At 41.2% G+C, this 19,297-nt stretch overlaps 2 protein-coding genes across 4 annotated transcripts in view; both read left to right on the forward strand.

Moving 5' to 3' along the window:
- The first annotated feature begins 360 nt into the window (after window positions 1–360).
- The window catches only part of SLC5A3 (solute carrier family 5 member 3), a 28,959-nt gene continuing 10,022 nt past the window's right edge, over window positions 361–19,297 (forward strand). For 2 of the 3 annotated variants that reach the window (XR_008447074.1, XM_054048612.1), the window contains exons 1-2: window positions 361–452; window positions 14,115–14,243. The gene's annotated coding sequence lies outside the window, so the exon portion shown is untranslated. The remainder of the gene's footprint in view (window positions 453–14,114; window positions 14,244–19,297) is intronic. The other variant, XM_054048625.1, reaches the window with a different exon arrangement.
- The window catches only part of MRPS6 (mitochondrial ribosomal protein S6), a 73,934-nt gene continuing 55,003 nt past the window's right edge, over window positions 367–19,297 (forward strand). Inside the window, exon 1 of the mRNA XM_054048643.1 lies at window positions 367–452. Coding sequence (XP_053904618.1) covers window positions 408–452 — 45 coding nt within the window. The 5' untranslated portion in view covers window positions 367–407. The remainder of the gene's footprint in view (window positions 453–19,297) is intronic.

Consider the following 19,297-nt stretch of genomic DNA (forward strand, 5'->3'; position numbering starts at 1 on the left):
GGGCGGGGCTGGCGCCTCACGCACGCGGCTCAGAGTCGCCTCCCCCCGCAAGCTTCGGACCTGCGACCCTCGCCGGGCGCCGCCCCCGCGCAGCCCCCGGCCCGCTGGGGACAGAGCGGGGCTGCGGGCCGGAGGGGGCGCGCGTGGGGGGCGAGGGGGCGCGTCTAGCCCGGCCGGGGGCGGGGGAGGGACTGGGGGGTGGCGCCTGGCTCCGAGGCCGGCGGGGGGCGGCGCTGAGGAGCCTACGCAGCTGGCGGTAGCGCCCTTTAAGCAGCGACACTCACCCGCCTCCTGCCTGTGCAGCCTGGGACCCAGCCGCGCCGCGCCGGAGCAGCCCCAGCCCCGCCGCCCTCCAGCAGCCGCGGGCCGCGCCCCCCTTTCTGCCCCATCTCTCCGCCGCCGGCAGGATGCCCCGCTATGAGCTGGCTTTGATCCTGAAAGCCATGCAGAGGGTGAGTGAGGGAGGGACCCGGCCCCGGCCCCTGCCCCTGCCCCGCGTGGCTCTCCCGCCAGCCCGCCCGGCAGCGCCTGGCTCCCCTGGCCCGCGCCCTGGCTCGTCCCCTCGGCCTCCCGCCTCCGGCCAGTGCCGCTGCCCCGCGGGCTGAGCGCGCACGTGCGTGTCATGGGGACGGGCTCGCAGGTCTCGCCTGCCCTGGGCTGCGCGGGGAAAAAAGGGGAAACCTGTTGTGCCGGTGCCTGGAGGCCTGGGGTTTGGGCTGCTCAGCTGGGCAAGTGCCGGGGGGGAGGGGCAAGTGTGAGGTGCCCAACTGGCCTGTGAAAGAACTTCCTCTCGGCCCCGCACCCACCGCATGCCCTTTCCTGCCCTTGCCCCAGCTCAGCTAGGGTTGCCAACTTTGATTGGATGAATTCCTGGAGATTTCATCACATGACATTATCTTTAACAAAAGATTAATCTTTAATTCCTGGAGACTCCAGGACAGCCCTGGAGGGTTGGCAACCGTAGGCTCAGCACTGGTTACACTGTGGCTCCTCTCCACACCTATGGTGGCTTATAGCAGGTCAGTGTTTAATTTGTAATGAAAGAGGTGCCAGGGTTCAAGCAGTTTATTTTACTTTCATAACTGATGTCAAGCCTAACCCTGACACAAATTAAGCACTGTAGTAGGTGCTAGGATAGTTACAGCAGTTGCTGCTAGGTGCTCTCTCACACAAAGGTCTCACTCTTGTAAGTTACAGCATTACCTTTTTGTGCAAGGGAGAGAGAGCCAGCATTGTGACCCTGCCCATGTTAGGGAAATCTTTCAGATGGTTTCCACTGTTGCTAATGCCAGTTGAGCTCCTTTGATAACGATAGTGCTCTCAGAGTGTCACTGGTGTCACTGGTTGCCAGATGCTGCCAGGGTTTTGAGTGCCTAGGAACAGGATTAGATTTGTGTTTTAAAAAAAAAATTGCTCATAGGTCTGCACAGGGAGCCAAATCAGCATTGGCTATGTATGTATGGGGTTTCTTTGTTATTTCTCTTAATTTCCCTAATGTAGGCAGGACTTTGAAACACACCCTAGTGTAAGGTGAATATTTGGTATTCCTTTTTCCTGCCTCTCATGCTAAGCTACATACACAACCCATCTTTATCTACTGCTATAAAGCTTACTGCATAGGGTCCTTGCACAACGCTACTGTCTAAATGCATCCGCTTTTCTATTAGTGTAGGTACCCTTTTAAGTCTTAATCCTACAAATTACATGTTGTTAATGTATTCTTGCTGACTTTCATCTTTAACTATTCTTTTGATATATTTGTAATAGTGCTGAAATGTTTAATTTTCTGCTATTAATTTAATTCCATCTTTCTGTTGTTTGAGCATGTTATCTTGTGCTAAACACTAGTACATTTCCATTCGTTTTACATGTAACCTCTGTTACTTTTAAAAAAAAAAGTGAGGTGTGGCGGTTACATTATACATTGCAAGCTTTCTGCATTTGAATTGGGAGGGAAGGTATCACAGATCTGACAACACAGTGACGTACAAACAAAAAATTATAATGCAAGCATGACTAGGAGTACTGTGGCTTTGAAGAGCCTCACAAACATTCCTGGGGTTAGAACATGGTGAAGCAGAGATGTGCTTATAGTGACAGAATGCCTCCTATCTGCATTTATACACTTACAGTAAAACATTATGGTAACAACTAAAATACTCTTTTAAAAAGTTTGACTCTCCAGTATATACTTTGTTAACAAATGTTCTTTGTTTAAGGCATTTCCGCAAACTAAAATGATTGCGTTAACTGCTCTGTAGTTCTGGTGAAATTAAGCTAGGTCTAGAAACTTAAGTTTTTCTAACCTACTCCTTGTATCATAACTCTAAAATCTGGAGTTCATTTTAAGTCTCGTTTTAATTGGTTAACTAACTAACTCGCTGTCTACGAATATCTTGCTGCAGTTTGACTTTCTGTGCAGTTAAAACCCTTTAAAGAGCAATTCTATGCTGACTGTGGAGCTTCCCGAAAGTGGTGGTGCTGAATCTCAAGAAGTGGATTGTTTTAATGAGCCCTATAAGATCTCTCCCTGCACGGCATGCTGGGTTGAAAACTTTGTATTTTAAGGATTCTTAAGTGTAAAAACTATTACTAAGGCGGTGATGTAAACACACCAAAGCAAGAAAATTCAATTTGGGCTAATAGTCTGAAATCCTGTAATGAATTGCATTAACCAATATATTTATGGAATTGAATGATTTAATACACATAGCTGGGTCCTGAATAAACTAGATTTGAATTTGACACTATTTAGTATTTCCTGATCAAACAAAGAACCCTAGTGATGACTTTCTAGAAAAAGTTTAAATATTGTTTCTATATTTGAGACATCTTTGCAACTGCAATCCAAGAAATAGCATGTGAGACTTTGGTTCTGTCACGGTCTCCAGCTGGGGTACTCATTTTGTCCAAATTATTTAATATGTATGGAAGAGATCTTTCAAAGACACAAAGGCTTTGAATGCCAGTATGGTGCTTAACTGCCACTTCTGCTTTTGAAAATCTTCCTCTACCTTAACAAGAGGCCACAATAAGGATAGAGTGCTCCATGTAACAAGTGCAGCACAAATGTATGGAGATGTACTTTTCTGCCTTGAAGAGTTTAGAGTCCCAAGATTACAAGTGACATGAAAGGTGAAGGTAGTGGTACACAATAAATCTCTTATAATACTTCCTTTTTTTATTGTAAATAGATTAACTGCTAATTCTTTCTAACATTCTCTTCCCCTCCCCCCCAGCCCACATTATAAGCATTGTAGCAAAGGCGAGTCTTCAGGAGGAGAGGGTAGTGACATTTCAAGTCAGTTCCAAGGGAATGTATGGGGAAAGGTTTCAGAGTTTGCATCCGAAGAAGTGGGCTGTAGTCCACAAAAGCTTATGCTCTAATAAATTTGTTAGTCTCTAAGGTGCCACAAGTACTCCTGTTCTTCTTTTTATGGGGAAAGGGGAACTCTTCAGGAAACTTCCTGCCTGTTCTCCCATTGTGGTGATGAACCTTCTAGTCAGTGAGGGCTTGGAAACAGTTTTGTCTTGCTCTAATGTTGTTCCTTAGATTGACCTGAAGGGGGCAATGAGACATTCCTTCAGGAAATGCTGCCAGCCTGGAAGCGTAGGACAGACATGGGACCTATACTCTGATCCCTTGTGTGGCATTGCCTCTTCCTGCAGCTTGACTTGTGCGTTGGTATACCTCTCTTCAATAAATCCTATAGTTAGTTTTCTTCTAACTGAATCAGCAGTCTACTTTCATGTTCAATATTTTATTAGTTCCCTTCAAGAGAAGAATATATTCAGGGGTTTTGGGATGAACTCAGTTTTGTAACCAATTGCATGGATCATGCAGTATCAATTAACTTTTTTCATATATAATTCTCCTGTTTCAGCAAATAATTTCACGAATATCTTGTGATTCTCTAAGGCTGCCCTTGCTTCTGAGTTTGACTTTATGTTCGCATGCTAACTTTTTTTTCAACATATATTGTTTGCCATCTAAGCAGGTTGCCATGTTTCAATAAATTCTCTGCCTGCTGTGGAGAACATTCATCCATATTAGGGAAGCCCAGGCTATGGACAAAAGTGCTGCCTGATAACTCGATCTTTATACAACTGAGCTTTTGATATTTCTTCCTAGGAAGAAAAACAAAGTAAGAGGTTAAGAAGCAGATTTTTTTTTTTTTTAATCCTGTACTTTTTCTTTCCTACTAGTTAGCATTTCTTCTATTTATTTTTTGATCTATAAATGTTTGTGAGACCTTAAGTGGTTATATCAGCACCTCACAGTTTAGTAAGTTCAGACAAAATTCTCTACTTTCTTCCTTTGCCTGCTGGAGTAACTTACAGGTAGATTCCTCTTCCCATCCCTGTCTCTCACTAGGCTCATAGACAGCATGAAGAGTTTACTGTGAAAAAGTTAGGCACTAAATATATGCTACACTTCTTTGACTTAACACTGTGAGATGTGTAGTCATTATGTACTCATGCATACAAGAGAAGAGTCTGGGTCCAGCTCCCTGTGAGAGCTCTGTCTCCTGCTATAACTATTCTTGTGAAAGCACTTCCTTTTGCAAGCCTTGTATGTAAATAAACTTTCTACGAGTAGTACCTTCTGGACTGAAATATCTGATGTTTCTCAGGCCCATATAAAAATAATCCATTTTCTTTTTAAAAGTTGAGTTATCAAAGTGTGGGTTATGCGTTTGGGGGGTGTGTGTGTGCAGAGGATTTTATTGTTTCAGAAAATAGTTTAGCTCTCTTTAGTTTGAATAGCCAGTCTATCTAATTTAAGTAGTCAGGGTTTAACAATTAAAATTTTCCTATCAGCTTAATCCTAACTAAGGACAAGTGCCTTTGATGTATTGGTTAAATAAATTTTCTTCAAGTTACAGACACTAGCATACCGTATACATTAGGACATGAGTTAACCCTTCACTGAGGTACAGTACCTCATATTTGAAATGTGATTTGAAAATTCCTGATCTTTTAAGGGAATCCCTGTAGGTAGACCCTTGCACCCATGCAGATTCCCACTGACTTCTGTGAGGTTTAGATAGACCTTAATTCTGCATTGGGCTTCATGCAGGTAGACTCTGATGCCTAATTCAGTTAAAATGGACTCTGGAGTGGGGAAAAAGGAGATGGCAGTCTGTTTGGCTCATGGTCCATACAGTGATTCTGGACGTGAGCAGGCACAGACATGGGTTGAGCAGAACAGTGGATAGGGGGCAGTGGATTGTGTAAATGAAGAAGAGTGATGGGAGGTGCAGTAATACAGAAGACTGATTCTGGAAACCTGAGTTCTAATCTTGGCTCATTTATCTTGTGACTGGGCAAGTCATTTAATCTTTGTACTTCAGTTTGTCCACTTGTAAAATTTGCTCATCAGTCTAGCAGAGAGAGGTATAATATGATCCAATTGCTGGAAATGGAAGCTAGACCAATTCAGACTGGAAATAAGGCCTACATTTTTAACTGTGAGGTTAATTAGCTATTGGAACAATTTACCAAAGGTAATGGTGAATGCTCCATCACTGACTACATGCCTTTCTAAAAGAGAAGCACTGATATTATCTTGGGGAAATTCTATGGCCATGTCATATAGGCAGTTAAATTACTAGATCATTTTACAGGTGTGTATGGGATTCATAGATTCGAAGGCTAGAAGGTCATTATGATCATTTAGTCTGACCTCCTGTACAACACAGTCCATAGAACTTCCATCCCCCCCCCCCCCCCCCCCCCCCCAGATAATTCCTAGAGGACATCTTTTAGAAAAATATCCAATCCTGATTTTAATTGTCACAGTGGAGTCTCCATCATTAATCCTTGGTACAGTGTTCCAATGGCTAACTACTATCATGGTTAAAAAATTTACGTCTTATTTCCAGTCTGAATTCAACTAGTGTCAACTTCCAGCCATTGGATTGCGTTATACCTCTGAGCCTACAATTAAATATTTGTTCCCCATGTAGATACTTGTATGCTGTGATCAAGTTACCCCTTAACCTTCTCTTTGTTAAGCTAAACAGATTGAACTCCTTGAGTTGATCACACCGTAAGTCAGATTTTTAAATCTTTTAATCATTCACTTGGCTCTTCTGTGAACCCTCTCTGACTTATCAACATACTTATTGAACTGTGGGCACCAGAACTGGACACAGTACTCCCAGCAGCAGTTGCACCAGTTCCAAATACAGTGGTAAAATAAATTCTCTTCTCCTATTCAAGATTCTCCTGTTCATGTATCCCAGGATTGCTGTAGCTCTTTTGGCCACAGCATCACACTGGGAGTTCATGTTGAGCTGATTATCCTCCATCACCACCCCCAAATCTCTTTCATAGTCACAGCTTCCTAGGCTAAAGTCCCCCATCCTGTAAGTATGGCCTACCATTTTTGTTCTTAGATGGATATGTTTACACTGTTTGCATGTGCCATTTTACCAGGTGATCCAGATTGCTCTGAATTTAGTGACCTTTGATCTGTCATCTTCATTATTTACCACTCTCCCAATTTTTGTGTCATTGCAAAGATTCAGTGATGACGTTTTCTTCTAGGCCATTAATAAAAAATGTTAAGTAGTGTAGGGCCAAGAACAGATCCCTTCAGGACACCAATGGAAACAGACCTGCCTGGTGACTATTTCCCATTTAGGGTCACATTTTTTTTGAGACCTATCTGTTGGCCAGATTTAAATCCACTATTGGGTGCTATGTTAATTTTATTCTTTCTAGTATTTTTAATCAAAATGGTGCAGTTCGAGAGACTACTGTAAACCATTTCAAAGTATGTTATGTAACCACTATTAGTGGTTAGTAACCAATTTTGTAATCTCATTAAAAAAAATCAAGTTAACTTTACAGGCTCTATTTTCCATAAACCCATAGTAGTTCTCATTCTAGGACAAGAAATGAGAACATATTCAATGGACTTAAACACAATTACTCTTTTTTAAAGAGTTTTGGATTTATTGTACATTTACTACTAAGAGACAAGACCAGGGTGGAGTAACTATCTTTTATTGGACCAACTTCTGTTGGTGAGAGAGGCAAGCTTTAGAGCTACACAAAGCTCTTCTTCAGGTCAAGAACTCTGTGTAGCTTGAAAGCTTGTCTCTCTCACCAACAGAAGTTGGTCCAATAAAAGAGATTTACCCCATCCCCACCTTGTCTCTCTGATATCCTGGATGGACATGGCTACAACAACACCATGTACAATAAATCTGACACTAACTTCCTATATAATGGCCTTTCAGTTCAATTGTGGTATTTACTAGGGTGTGACTGCTGCATCATATTTAAAGTACGTTTTCATTTTGGGCCCCTTCTAAAGTCCACAAGAGGTGGACCTTAAGGCTTTCAAAGAAAGCACTCAGTAAACCATGTAAAGCCAATTAGCCCCACTCTCAAGCCTAGGTTCTTTGGGTACACCCCTGCTGCCTTATCTCTTGAGGCCAAAGGGGCTTTTCATGCTCATCAGGGCCTGCAGTCCTTGCCCTGTTGACCTGAAAAAGGAAAGACCACAGGCTGGCCGGAGCTCATAAGCAGTTAAGGGAAGGGGTCTTTACTCACGGGGAGCTCCTGAATGGGCTTGAGGAGGAAGGTGAGTAAGAGAAGGGATCCTTTACTCTCTGGGGTCCTTCTGCCATCATTCCCCCTACTTCATGGTGCTTGAGGAGTAATGAAAGAGTTAATCGCTCCTTGTCACTCACCCTTCTCCCTTCCCAAAATGCTGGGTGGGGGGGAGTTTTTCTGTCCGGTTCCAAGTCTCATGCCACCTGCATTTCTCCTGTCCTTCAAACAAAAGTAAAAGAGCTCCAGTCCTTTGGACATTAGGAAGTTGTCCATTCATCAGGGAGAAGAGCCTGGATCCTGAGGATCTACAAGGATTTGTAGGAATGGGACTTGATCTCTGTGAACCATAGAAGGCCAGCAGTATCAGGACTCTCCTCTATGGTGTGATGGGTGGCTAGCAGAAACTTTTTGGGGTTTTTTGGTTTGTTTTCTGCCCCGTCCCTCTCATCAGCTCCTTCTCCGCAACCTCCTATGGCCTGCCAGATTAGAAGGGTTACAAGAGGGGGGCCCACGGTACACAGAACATGTCTCCAGCACACCTTAACATTGCACCTAATGTAGTTTTAAATGGTCCTAACGTGTCCTCTATAAATCTGCATGAAATTAGAGGATGTATGTATGTGAAAAGAACTTGTGATGTGACACAGCAGCCCATTTAGTGCTGGTGATATGTATGAGGCAAATTATAAAACCAATGTTTCATGCTCATCTTCAGTACCCTTTGTTGAAAGAAGGAAAGGTTGGATGATGGCATCTTTATGGGGCGGAGTTTACATGAATAGCCTTGACTCTTGAGGTTTTCATGGTTTCTCACTGTTGTGGAGCTGAACTCTAAAACTATTTCAAGTTATGTATTCAGACCATGATATATATACCTGCTTAATATCCTTACATAAAAGTTGATGAAGTCTGCAACATAACTGAAATGTCACTTTAAAAGGACCTTACATTTTTCAGTGCAATATTTGTGGCCTCATGTCAGTTTCATAAGCTGCTGCTTGAGAGAACTTGGTAAGATGGACACAGCTCAAACCTGCAGAAAGGGCATAACATTTAGAGTTGCTTTATGCCTCCCTTCATTTCTGATTACCCACATGGTTTGAACTTATTAATGTTCAGAAATTATTGCAGCCCTGATTATGAACCCAGAAAAACGGGAACCAGTATTGTTTGTTCAAAAACAAACATCTTTCTCCCTCTGCGTCCCCACCCCTCCGGCTAAGCTCTTTTGAAATCTGCTCTACATATTTAGGCATCTAAGTATGGATTTAGAGGACTGTCTTTTAGTACAATTTTTTAAGCTCTTGCCCTATAGTCTTATCACAAAAATAAATGTGCTGTAAGGGTGAGAGTACTATAACCTAGAGTAGTGATGGAGTTCTAAAGGCATGGAAAATGGGTTGAAAAATAGAAGTGTTGGACTCAGTTTTTGATTATAGGAAAACAGGGGATACTAGTTGGAACACTTAGTTAATACACTGGACTTTCACTACTGGAGTCCTGGCTTCAGATTTTGGCTTGGGTTACAAATGAAAGTTTGACTTCATACTAATTCTCATTGGACGCTAGAAAAAGTCTACAGAGGTTGGCATAATCAGTCCCTTGTACAAGAGAAGCCCCAGAATAGAACTTGCTGGTATTGGTAGAGCTCTATGGAGAAATCCACATAACAAATATCTGCTCTATTCATAACTCTAGCTATTGCTCTGATTCATTAACAGAAGTCTTTTGGAATGCAGTGCACATTAAGTATTTCTCCTAAGAAAACAATCAATTTAAATAATGACAGTGGTATTACTGTGGTGTAATAATGTGTCTTCATCCACGGACTCTTTAATATGAGAATGGGCTCTGTCTTGCATGCACTAAGATTATGTATTTCAAGGATTCTATCTAGTAAATAAGTAGTTTGGGGTAGTACCTGCTGCTATACTTCCCCTGTGTGTGTGTGTGTGGGGGGGGGGGGGTTGTTAACCCCCTCCCCCTGTTAATTTTTTAAAATTTCTCTATACATGTGTTGCAGGCAGTGCAAGCTGCTTCAAGCTTCTTGCCAGCATGGCTCAACCTTGATGTGGAGAGGCAACCTCTAGGAGTCAGAGGGCAGCTCCTTCATTCTGCCTCTATTGCCTTAGTTGGCAGGGTGGTTTCAGTCAGTCACAGCTGCCTGAGTTTTACTATGTTAACCTGAAAACTTGTTAAAATGTGTTGCTCCCTTTCCTTGTCAACCCTCTGTTTATACTACTTTGGAGGCTCTTGTCTGGGTCTCATCTGATCCTGGTGAGGTAATTAGAAAGGAGCATAAACACTGCCAAATTAAGTGTAAAAATGTAATAAGAAAAGCCAAAGAGGAGTTTGAAGAACGGCTAGCCAAAAACTCAAAAGGTAATAACAAAATGTTTAAGTACATCAGAAGTAGGAAGCCTGCTAAACAACCAGTTGGGCCCCTCGATGATCAAGATACAAAGGAGCACTTAAAGACGATAAAGTCATTGCAGAGAAACTAAACAAATTCTTTGCTTCAGTCTTCACGGATGTTAAGGAGATTCCAAAACCTGAGCCAGCTTTTGTAGGTGAGGAACTGTCACGGATTGAAGTGTCACTAGAGGAGGTTTTGGAATTAATTGATAAACTTAACATTAACAAGTCACTGGGACCAGATGGCATCACCCAAGAGTTCTGAAAGAACTCAAATGTGAAATTACGGAACTATTAACTAAGGTTTGTTACCTGTCCTTTAAATCGGCTTCTGTACCCAATGACTGGAAGATAGCTAATGTAACGCCAATATTTAAAAAGGGCTCTAGAGGTGATCCCGGCAATTACAGACCGGTAAGTCTGTCGGTACCGGGCAAATTAGTCGGAACAATAGTAAAGAATAAAATTGTCAGACACGTAGAAGAACATAAATTGTTGGGCAAAAGTCAACATGGTTTCTGTAAAGAGAAATCGTGTCTTACTAATCTATTAGAGTTCTTTTGAAGAGGTCAACAAACATGTGGACAAGGGGGATCCAGTGGACATAGTATACTTAGATTTCCAGAAAGCCTTTGACAAGGTCCCTCACCAAAGGCTCTTACGTAAATTAAGTTGTCCTGGGATAAGAGGGAAGGTCCTTTCATGGATTGAGAACTGGTTAAAAGACAGGGAACAAAGGGTAGGAATTAATGGTAAATTCTCAGAATGGAGAAGGGTAACTAGTGGTGTTCCCCAGGGGTCAGTCCTAGTACCAATCCTATTCAACGTATTCATAAATGATCTGGAGAAAGAGGTAAAAAGTGAGGTGGCAAAATTTGCAGATGATATTAAACTGCTCAAGATAGTTAAGATCAAAGCAGACTGTGAAGAACTTCAAAAAGATCTCACAAAAGTAAGTGATTGGGCAACAAAATGGCAAATGAAATTTCATGTGGATAAATGTAAAGTAATGCACATTGGAAAAAATAACGCCAACTATACATACAATATGATGGGGGGGCTAATTTAGCTACAACGAATCAGGAAAAAGATCTTGGCGTCATCGTGGATAGTTCTCTGAAGATGTCCATGCAGTGTGCAGAGGCGGTCAAAAAAGCAAACAGGATGTTAGGAATCATTAAAAAGGGGATAGAGAATAAGATGGAGAATATATTGCCTTTATATAAATCGATGGTACGCCCACATCTTGAATGCTGCATACAGATGTGGTCTCATCTCAAAAAAGATATACTGGCACTAGAAAAGGTTCAGAGAAGGGCAACTAAAATGATTAAGGGTTTGGAACGGGTCCCATACGAGGAGAGATTAAAGAGGCTAGGACTTTTCAGCTTGGAAAAGAGGAGACTAAGGGGGGATATGATAGAGGTATATAAAATCATGAGTGATGTGGAGAAAGTAGAGAAAAGGAAAAGTTATTTACTTATTCTCATAATACAAGAACTAGGGGTCATCAAATGAAATTAATAGGCAGCAGGTTTAAAACAAATAACAGAAAGTTCTTCTTCACACAGCGCACAGTCAACTTGTGGAACTCCTTACCTGAGCAGGTTGTGAAGGCTAGGACTATCACAGCGTTTAAAAGAGAACTGGATAAATGTTATACCAATAGCATAAAAACCCGCAGGATCTTATTAAGAGGGATAAGGCAAAGATGCCACATTTATTGTAAATATACTGATAAAGCAAAAGATAAAAGTAAACAACGTTGTTTGACTACTTATTTCACACACACACACACACACACACACTCACACACTCATTTACACAATCATTCATTCAAGTTCTGTATAGGTGTTATAGTTTCCAGCCTAGAAGTTGCTCATGCCAAGTTACTGGCCAGGTATCTTGGTCATGAGGATGGAGCAGAGTCCGTGTCAGGTGCACCTGATGCTCCTGGAGGCTGGCAGCAGAACCAGAGACTCAAAGTCATCAGTCTTTAGAGTCCATTCTTATAGGAATTAATTCCTATGTTAGTCTATGGAAGCTGTTTCATCCTGCTGTTGCTGACTCAATCAGCAGATGGCACATTCCTGGTGGCTCCACACTGTCCAAAGTTTGTGTTTCTCATCGTTCCAGGTGATGGGGTGGATCCCAGTTTACCCTCCGGGGGTTTCTGGTCATCCACTTAACACATTCTTCGGCCGATGGATACTCCTTTTCTAGGCTGGCACCTCCCTAACCATTTATGTACATCAAGCATTTATCAACATACATTCCATATCTTAACCATATTTTAATTTACTGTCTCCACCACTTTCGGGGGGTGTGTGCTAATTCATTTGAAACTCCCGGCCCTTTAATCACAGAGGGTGGGGGTCTGTCCTAGCAGCCGTTGAATGAAGTGAAAGTCACTTAACAGCTTATAGTGTTTGTTTACATTGTATCCATTACTTCAAGAACAAACTCAATTAACATGTTTGTAAGTTTTACATAGTAGTAAAGTATCTTTCACAGGATAGATATAATCAATGGTTTCTACAGACAGTGGCTTACAAGTTTTAACAGAAGACCCAAAAAAATTTTGTACTTGGTGAAACAATTTTAAAGTGTGGGGGACAAATTATGAGGGGATCACTGTCACTTGGGGGAATCACTTTTAGTACCTTCTTTTATATCCCTACATAAATTCATGGAGGTTAATGGCTATTAGCCAGGATGGGTAAGGAATGGTGTCCCTAGCCTCTGTTTGTCAGAGGGTGGAGATGGATGACAGGAGAGAGATCACTTGATCATTGCCTGTTAGGTTCACTCTCTCTGGGGCACCTGGCATTGGCCACAGTCAGTAGACAGGATACTGGGCTAGATGAACCTTTGGTCTGACCCAGTACAGCCGTTCTTATGTTCACCGATCAGGCACCTCACTTTGCCCATGTTCCTTCTAGTTTTTTCCAGCAGTGCAGTGAAAGCTTGCTTTTTCTTAGTACTTGAGCCTATGTAGGCACTGGCTTTTGCAGCTGTGGAGGGATCACTGATAATACGGACACTTAGCTGTCAGTAATTAGCTGTACACAATTGACTTTTTTTTTTTTTTTTTCCAGTCTGCTCGACCACCATAAGAGTCTATCTGGTCAGTGTCCACTTTGTGCCATCCTTAATCCTGCTAATGACCTGGGCAAAACTTTTCAAAATTTGGTTGCCAAAAAAGTGGTTTAATTTTCAGATGTGCTGAGCACTTTCAGGGGATGCAGAGGATGCTCAGTACGTATGAAAATTAAGTCACTCTTGTTTGGGTACATTAACTTCAGGCAACAAAGTATAAAGAACGTAAACTTTTGTTTTTTTTATTAAATCGTGAACAGACTCTTCATGTTATTTGGTAACTGACATTACTATAGTAGGTCTAGGGTCCCATGTTTATATATGTAACTTATAAAAGCTTTTTGTTCTTAAGCAAATGTCTTTTGTTTTGTTATAATGAACAAATGGGGGCCCGAACCTGTTTCCTCAGATGTGAGGGGTTTTGGGAACATGGAGAGTGTTGAAGATGCAGCATCTGAATCCTGAGGATTCATGGGGAAGGAAAGTGGAGGCACTTACACAACGGGGTTGCTCTTCTATACTTTCTTGGCTCTTGCCTGTAGCACAGATCCAGCAGGAGCTGCACTGCGGTTGTCTTAGTTCTTCACAGCTGTCTTGTGCCAGCCATGGTTGCATACCATAAAATATCTGTGGGGTCAGCAGAGGGCTGTGTTGGGAAGAGTGGCAAGTCCCTGGCTGTGGTCCTCTCTTTTTCCCCAAACCTGCTAAAGCCTGAGACTTGTGGTATATTTACAGGGTGTTCCACTCCCCCCATAGCCTACACCTGTGAGGTTTTTGTGCCTACTACCCTTTATTCTTAGAGGCCTATTATCCTCTGAGTATGCTTGTTTAACTCCTAATGTTAATTAGGCACACACATCAGTATAGCAGACCATTCAGGTTGCATGCTGCTACAGTAAAATATAATTGCAATTTGGGGGTTTGAAATGTAGTTATGTTCAGAAAAGTGTCTATTAAAGCACTTTTACTCAACATTTCTGCTTCCTGTACTTATTACATCCTATCTTCTTATTTTTACTCCTGCATTGCAGAGCCGACAGTTATGAGAGAGTGAGCAGATTCTATTCCGGTTTATGCATCAACAGAGCTGATGAACGAGCTAGGGGAAAAAACACAACTTGATTCTTTTAGGACCATGCTGATATTTGCAGACCTGATGGGTAGGAAAAAGTCTTTACTGTGAACTGCATTATTATTATTATTTATTTTTAAATGTTAAGAGACACATGTTAGACCCAACAACAGTGCTTTGAGTCACTTCATCCTTCAGTTTCACTGGGCCATATAGCTCCAGTTACTACATTTGCTTCTGTTGCATAGACAGAACTCATAAGTTTGTCTACAAGAACGTATACTTAAAATTGCTATGCTGTACTGGATCTGGACAAAATGCAGTATATTACCCCATAAAGACAGTTGTGTGTAGCTCAACAGAAAAGTAGTCTGATCCATAGAGGTGTTTCACTTGTCCAGATTCTCATTAAAAAATACTCTGAAAGGAAAAAAAAAATGTATTACTGCAGCATTGGAAGAACTTGCTGCATAACTTGAATAGCATAGGATGGTTCTAGTATAATAAAGTTATCAGGGTCACTTCAATAGACAAAAAGTGGATTAACTGCTAATATGTACTCAAATTCTAACTACTAGGTTTGGCAGCTCCTTTTCCTGGAATTGGGAGCATTAATAGTTTGGAAAGGTTTTCAGCCATGTAGGTATTGAACTTCGTATTAATGATCCATTTCTCTGGGGTTGCAGATTTATAGGAGGCAGTTAAGGCATACCTTTGTGAGAGAACCTAAGGGGTGGGCAAAGGTTAAATGTCATTTCCAGACAAATACTTTTTAACCCTACAAGGCTATGCACAGATGTGTCCACTAACTTACTAATGAATGCATAGTTTTAGTAACCTGTGACTTATCTGCCCCGAAACAATTTTTTTTTTATTTTGAAAAGAGATCATTTTGGAGGGAGGTGGGGGTTGAAAAGAATATTTTGTACATAGTCTCTTCCTCTTAATGAGAGTTGCCAGGATAGACTATATCTTTCTTGAGAAGAGTCAAGGAAAACGTAGCAGGAATGCTTACCATCTGGAAGGAAAGGAGATGGGGAAGCAGCATTTAAGGCTGCAGCTGTGGGTCTCTTCCCTCCTCTGGATTATGTAAAGGGCCATCTGTCAGATAAACATGCTGGGAAAGCTTCCTTTTAAAAAAGTTCTGAATTTCAGTTGTGACCGAGCACTTTTAAAGAACTGTGAGTAAGGCCTGAATTTCTATATGGTCTTTTTTTGAGGGACCCGATTAAAACTTCAAAATAGCTGTTTGTTTTTGTTTCTGTAATAAGAATTTAGATGTAATCTTGGTGTCAACTGCTAGCTGCATTTAATGTACCAACACATCAGAGTCTTACATGAATCCTACATAAGTTGTGCCATAAACTGTAGTTGTCTTACCTGTAACATTCCAGACTTTAAAGTTTTAAATGGTGGCTGGATCATCCACATGAACATCTGAGAAACATAGGTCTTAGATGTATGAGCCATTTTCTCATTCTAATAACAAGTAGAGTGTATGTTCTTATAACAGGGATCGGCAACCTTTGTCATGTAGCCCGCCAGGGTAAGCCCCCTGCCGGTTTGTTTACCTGCCGCATCCGCAGGTTTGGCCAATCGCAGCTGCCACTTGGCGCGGTTTGCCACTCCAGGCCAATGGGGGCCGCAGGAAGCGGTGCGGGCCAAGGGATGTGCTGGCTGCTGCTTCCCATTGGCCTGGAGCAGCAAACCGTGGTCAGTGGGAGTTGCGATCGGCCGAACCCGCGGATGTGGCTGGTAAACAAACTGGTCCGGCCTGCCAGAGGTCTTACTCTGGTGGGCCGTGTGCCAAAGATTGCTGATCCCTGCCTTATAATATTTCTACCTCTGTGTGCCATATAAATCCTACCCTGAATCTATGCTACTGTATCTTGTATCCTTTTTTGAGAATTTGCCTTTAGCTAATATGTTTAAAAAAAAAAAAACAGTTTGAGTCGTACTAATATTTGCACAGAAATCTCATATAACAGTTTGACACAAAGGAAAAACTTTCTTGTACTTGTGGTATGGCCCAATCAGAAAGTAGCCAGAGCTGAAATTCACTGTTCTTGGCACCAATTTTGACTTGCTCCTGGTTTTGTCAGTGCCACAAACACTATTCCCATGACTTGATAGTCTCCCCATGCAGATGTTTGAGTCCTTCTTTAATCAGGAACGTGGAAAAGTTTCAGTAGTCAGTACAGATTTGTTGCATTGTCACTGAAGGTATGTTTACACAGCAAAGAAAAGGCCGTAGCTGGCTCTTACGGGCCGATTTGGGCTCGTGGCTTGGACTGCAGGGCTGTTACACTGCTGTGTAGACTTCCAGGTCCCAGAGCCAGGGTTCCAGCCTGAGCCCAGAAGTCTACACTGCAATGTAACAGCTGCAGGTTTTTCTTTGCTGTGTAGACGTACGTCACTACAGCAGTTCAGAGTAACTTCTTATATCAGCTTCTTATTTAACTTAATTCCAGCATAACCCTGGAAATTCTTCCCTTTTTCCTTTCTTTGTTCCTCTGATCTTTGCCCAGCAAATTTCCCTCAAAGCTTTACCAGGCTGAACACCGCAAACCAGGTCTGAAAGTTGCAAAAGTGATGCTTTTGAAAAGTAGCTATTTAAAGCGTGGTTTGGCCCTGTCTATAGGTGGCAAGTTCTCAAGAAGTTCTTAACATTATAACCAAAATAAATACTACATGTCCAGTGACAGTGTCTCAGTTGTGACATATGACAACTTATTAAAGGGCAAATACTCTTTATAACTACTATAATTCTGGTTGGACTGTTCACTACAATATGCACTCTAGCTGCCTTTTTGTATACTGTTACAGCACATCTGATTTCACTACTGGTGTCTGATTACTGCTATCGATCACTTAGTGTCAGTGTCACCAGTTTAGGTCCAAAACTTTTTTCAATAAGATAGGAGGACAAGGAACTAAAACTTTACTCTTCTCTTGGCTCACCTTTTTATAGTTATTACTTACATTGGGTTAAGAGAAATTATGCATCTGGGAGCGGTTACTTTTGTATACTTTTTTTCTTAAAATAATATATGAAATCTTGGAATTAATGTTGTATTGTAATTACCTTTGACATATAAAAATAATGAAAGAAGCACTTGCAGCTAAGTAGTGCATTACATTCATACCCAAAAGCTTCATGCAGTTTGGAAACACTTACAGTGTACTGTCTTGTTTAGGAATAAATTAAACCATGGAATAGACCAGTTAATCTGCAGTGCCTTTTGGGGATGAGTGTAAATTTTAAATTCTTCCATGAAGAATTTAAAAACAGATCTGTGGTCTGAGACTCATGATCTTGATAAATTGATTACAGTCGAGTGCTCAGTCTGTTTTGTATCACATATAAATATTCTCATGTAAAAACTGAGTATCTTCGTTGGTTCTGAAATACTTTATTTTTTTGTGCGGTGTTCTGCTTTATAAAATGGCCAGTTCATACAAATACACCTCTACTCTGATATAACACGACCCAATATAACATGAATTCGGCTATAACATGGTAAAGCAGCGCTCTGGGGGGGCGGGACTGCGCATTCTGGCGGATCAAGTTCAATATAACGCTGTTTCACCTATAATGCAGTAAGATTTTTTTTTTTGCTCCTGAGGACCGCGTTATATCGGGTTAGAGGTGTATGCAAAAATGGTTGACTGAAGTGGAACCTTTTTTTCTTGTTAACACATCTGCGTTAGTGAGAAGTGCACATTCTCACGGTAACTAAGCAGCATGGTTACTTGTCATAGTTTCCTGAAACAGCAAAAGAGTTTACATCTTAATTATTTACGGTACTCATCCATACTCAGCCTTAACTCCGTCTTAACATTAGTTTTATATGGGAATCTTTTGTTTTTGTTTTTAAATTAATTTCACACATGAATGCTAAACAAGAAACCCAAAGAACGCTACCCTGTGATAGTTTGAGTTGTAGATATGTAATATGAACCTTTAAACCATTTTTGTTTTAAGGCCGTATTTGTTGTTGTGCTCTGGCAGCTTTGTCATTTCAGAGCAGTCTAAAGCATCTGGAGCACATTGGCCAATTAAATGATTTTTACAGCGACTCTGTATCCGTGAAGCAGCACAAAACATTCAGGGCATACTGGCGAATCTGGCCCATAATTTCCACAGAATGCAACTATAAATTTTTTTTTAGTGTAATGACAGTTGAGGCTAATGCAATGATAGTTGAAGGCCAAATAATCTTAGTGAGAACTCTTGACACGTACAGCTCCTTTGTGCCGTTGACTTTCTTCAGCCCACAGAATTGAAAGATCCAAATTAACTAGAGAGGGAAAGTGATTGACATCAAAGGTAACTAAATCAGATGTCCATACTTAAGAGTAACCTGAGCTGTATACATGGCCCTCTCTATTTTATAATAACTGGCTAAAACAGCAATTAATACACTTAATTGCAACCTAACTTCTTGTACGTATGCTAAATTTGAAGATCACAATGAATTTTTAATCCGAGGTAAAACTTGAATTCTTGTGGTGGTAAAATCATTTGGGACAAAACAGGTTTGAGTACTAAATTTCTTAGTTTACTTTTAACTCAGAATAGTCAACTCACTTGTAAATTCTCAGAAAACTCATTCTGTACTCAGTAAATGCTTTAAGTTTGGTAGGGAGGAAGGACTTGCTATTCTTCACACAATAAATATGCAGAAAATAGATAGGGACAGGTTTGGACAGTAATTATTTAATGACTGTAGATGTTGAGATTCAAAAAATTAGTTTTGTAACTGCTAAAATACAAATTGTGAACATCCTCTGTCAAAATATACAAAGTAAATATCCTTAAATCAAACTCTAACTTCTCAAGCAGCATTTTCCTGACTTAACTGAAAGTTACAGATAAGCAATTAGTGATGGCAGTACTTAATTGGTTTTCATGTATGTAGTGAAATCGACATTTACAGGTAAATCTAATCCTTCCAATCCTAATAAACATAGGCTGAATCCCTGCATAAGGCACAAAACACATCCTTATCTTAACTGTAGAGTTGATTTTTGCTAATGTATCTCCTTCCTTGACAGAAAGAATCGCCAGCGTTCAAAGGATCAAAGTAGATCACAGGCCTACTGGCTCCTATTGGTTGTCCTAAACTGATCTTTTGTTTC

The sequence above is a fragment of the Malaclemys terrapin genome, chromosome 1, assembly GCF_027887155.1.
Source record: "Malaclemys terrapin pileata isolate rMalTer1 chromosome 1, rMalTer1.hap1, whole genome shotgun sequence".
NCBI lineage: Eukaryota > Metazoa > Chordata > Testudines > Emydidae > Malaclemys > Malaclemys terrapin.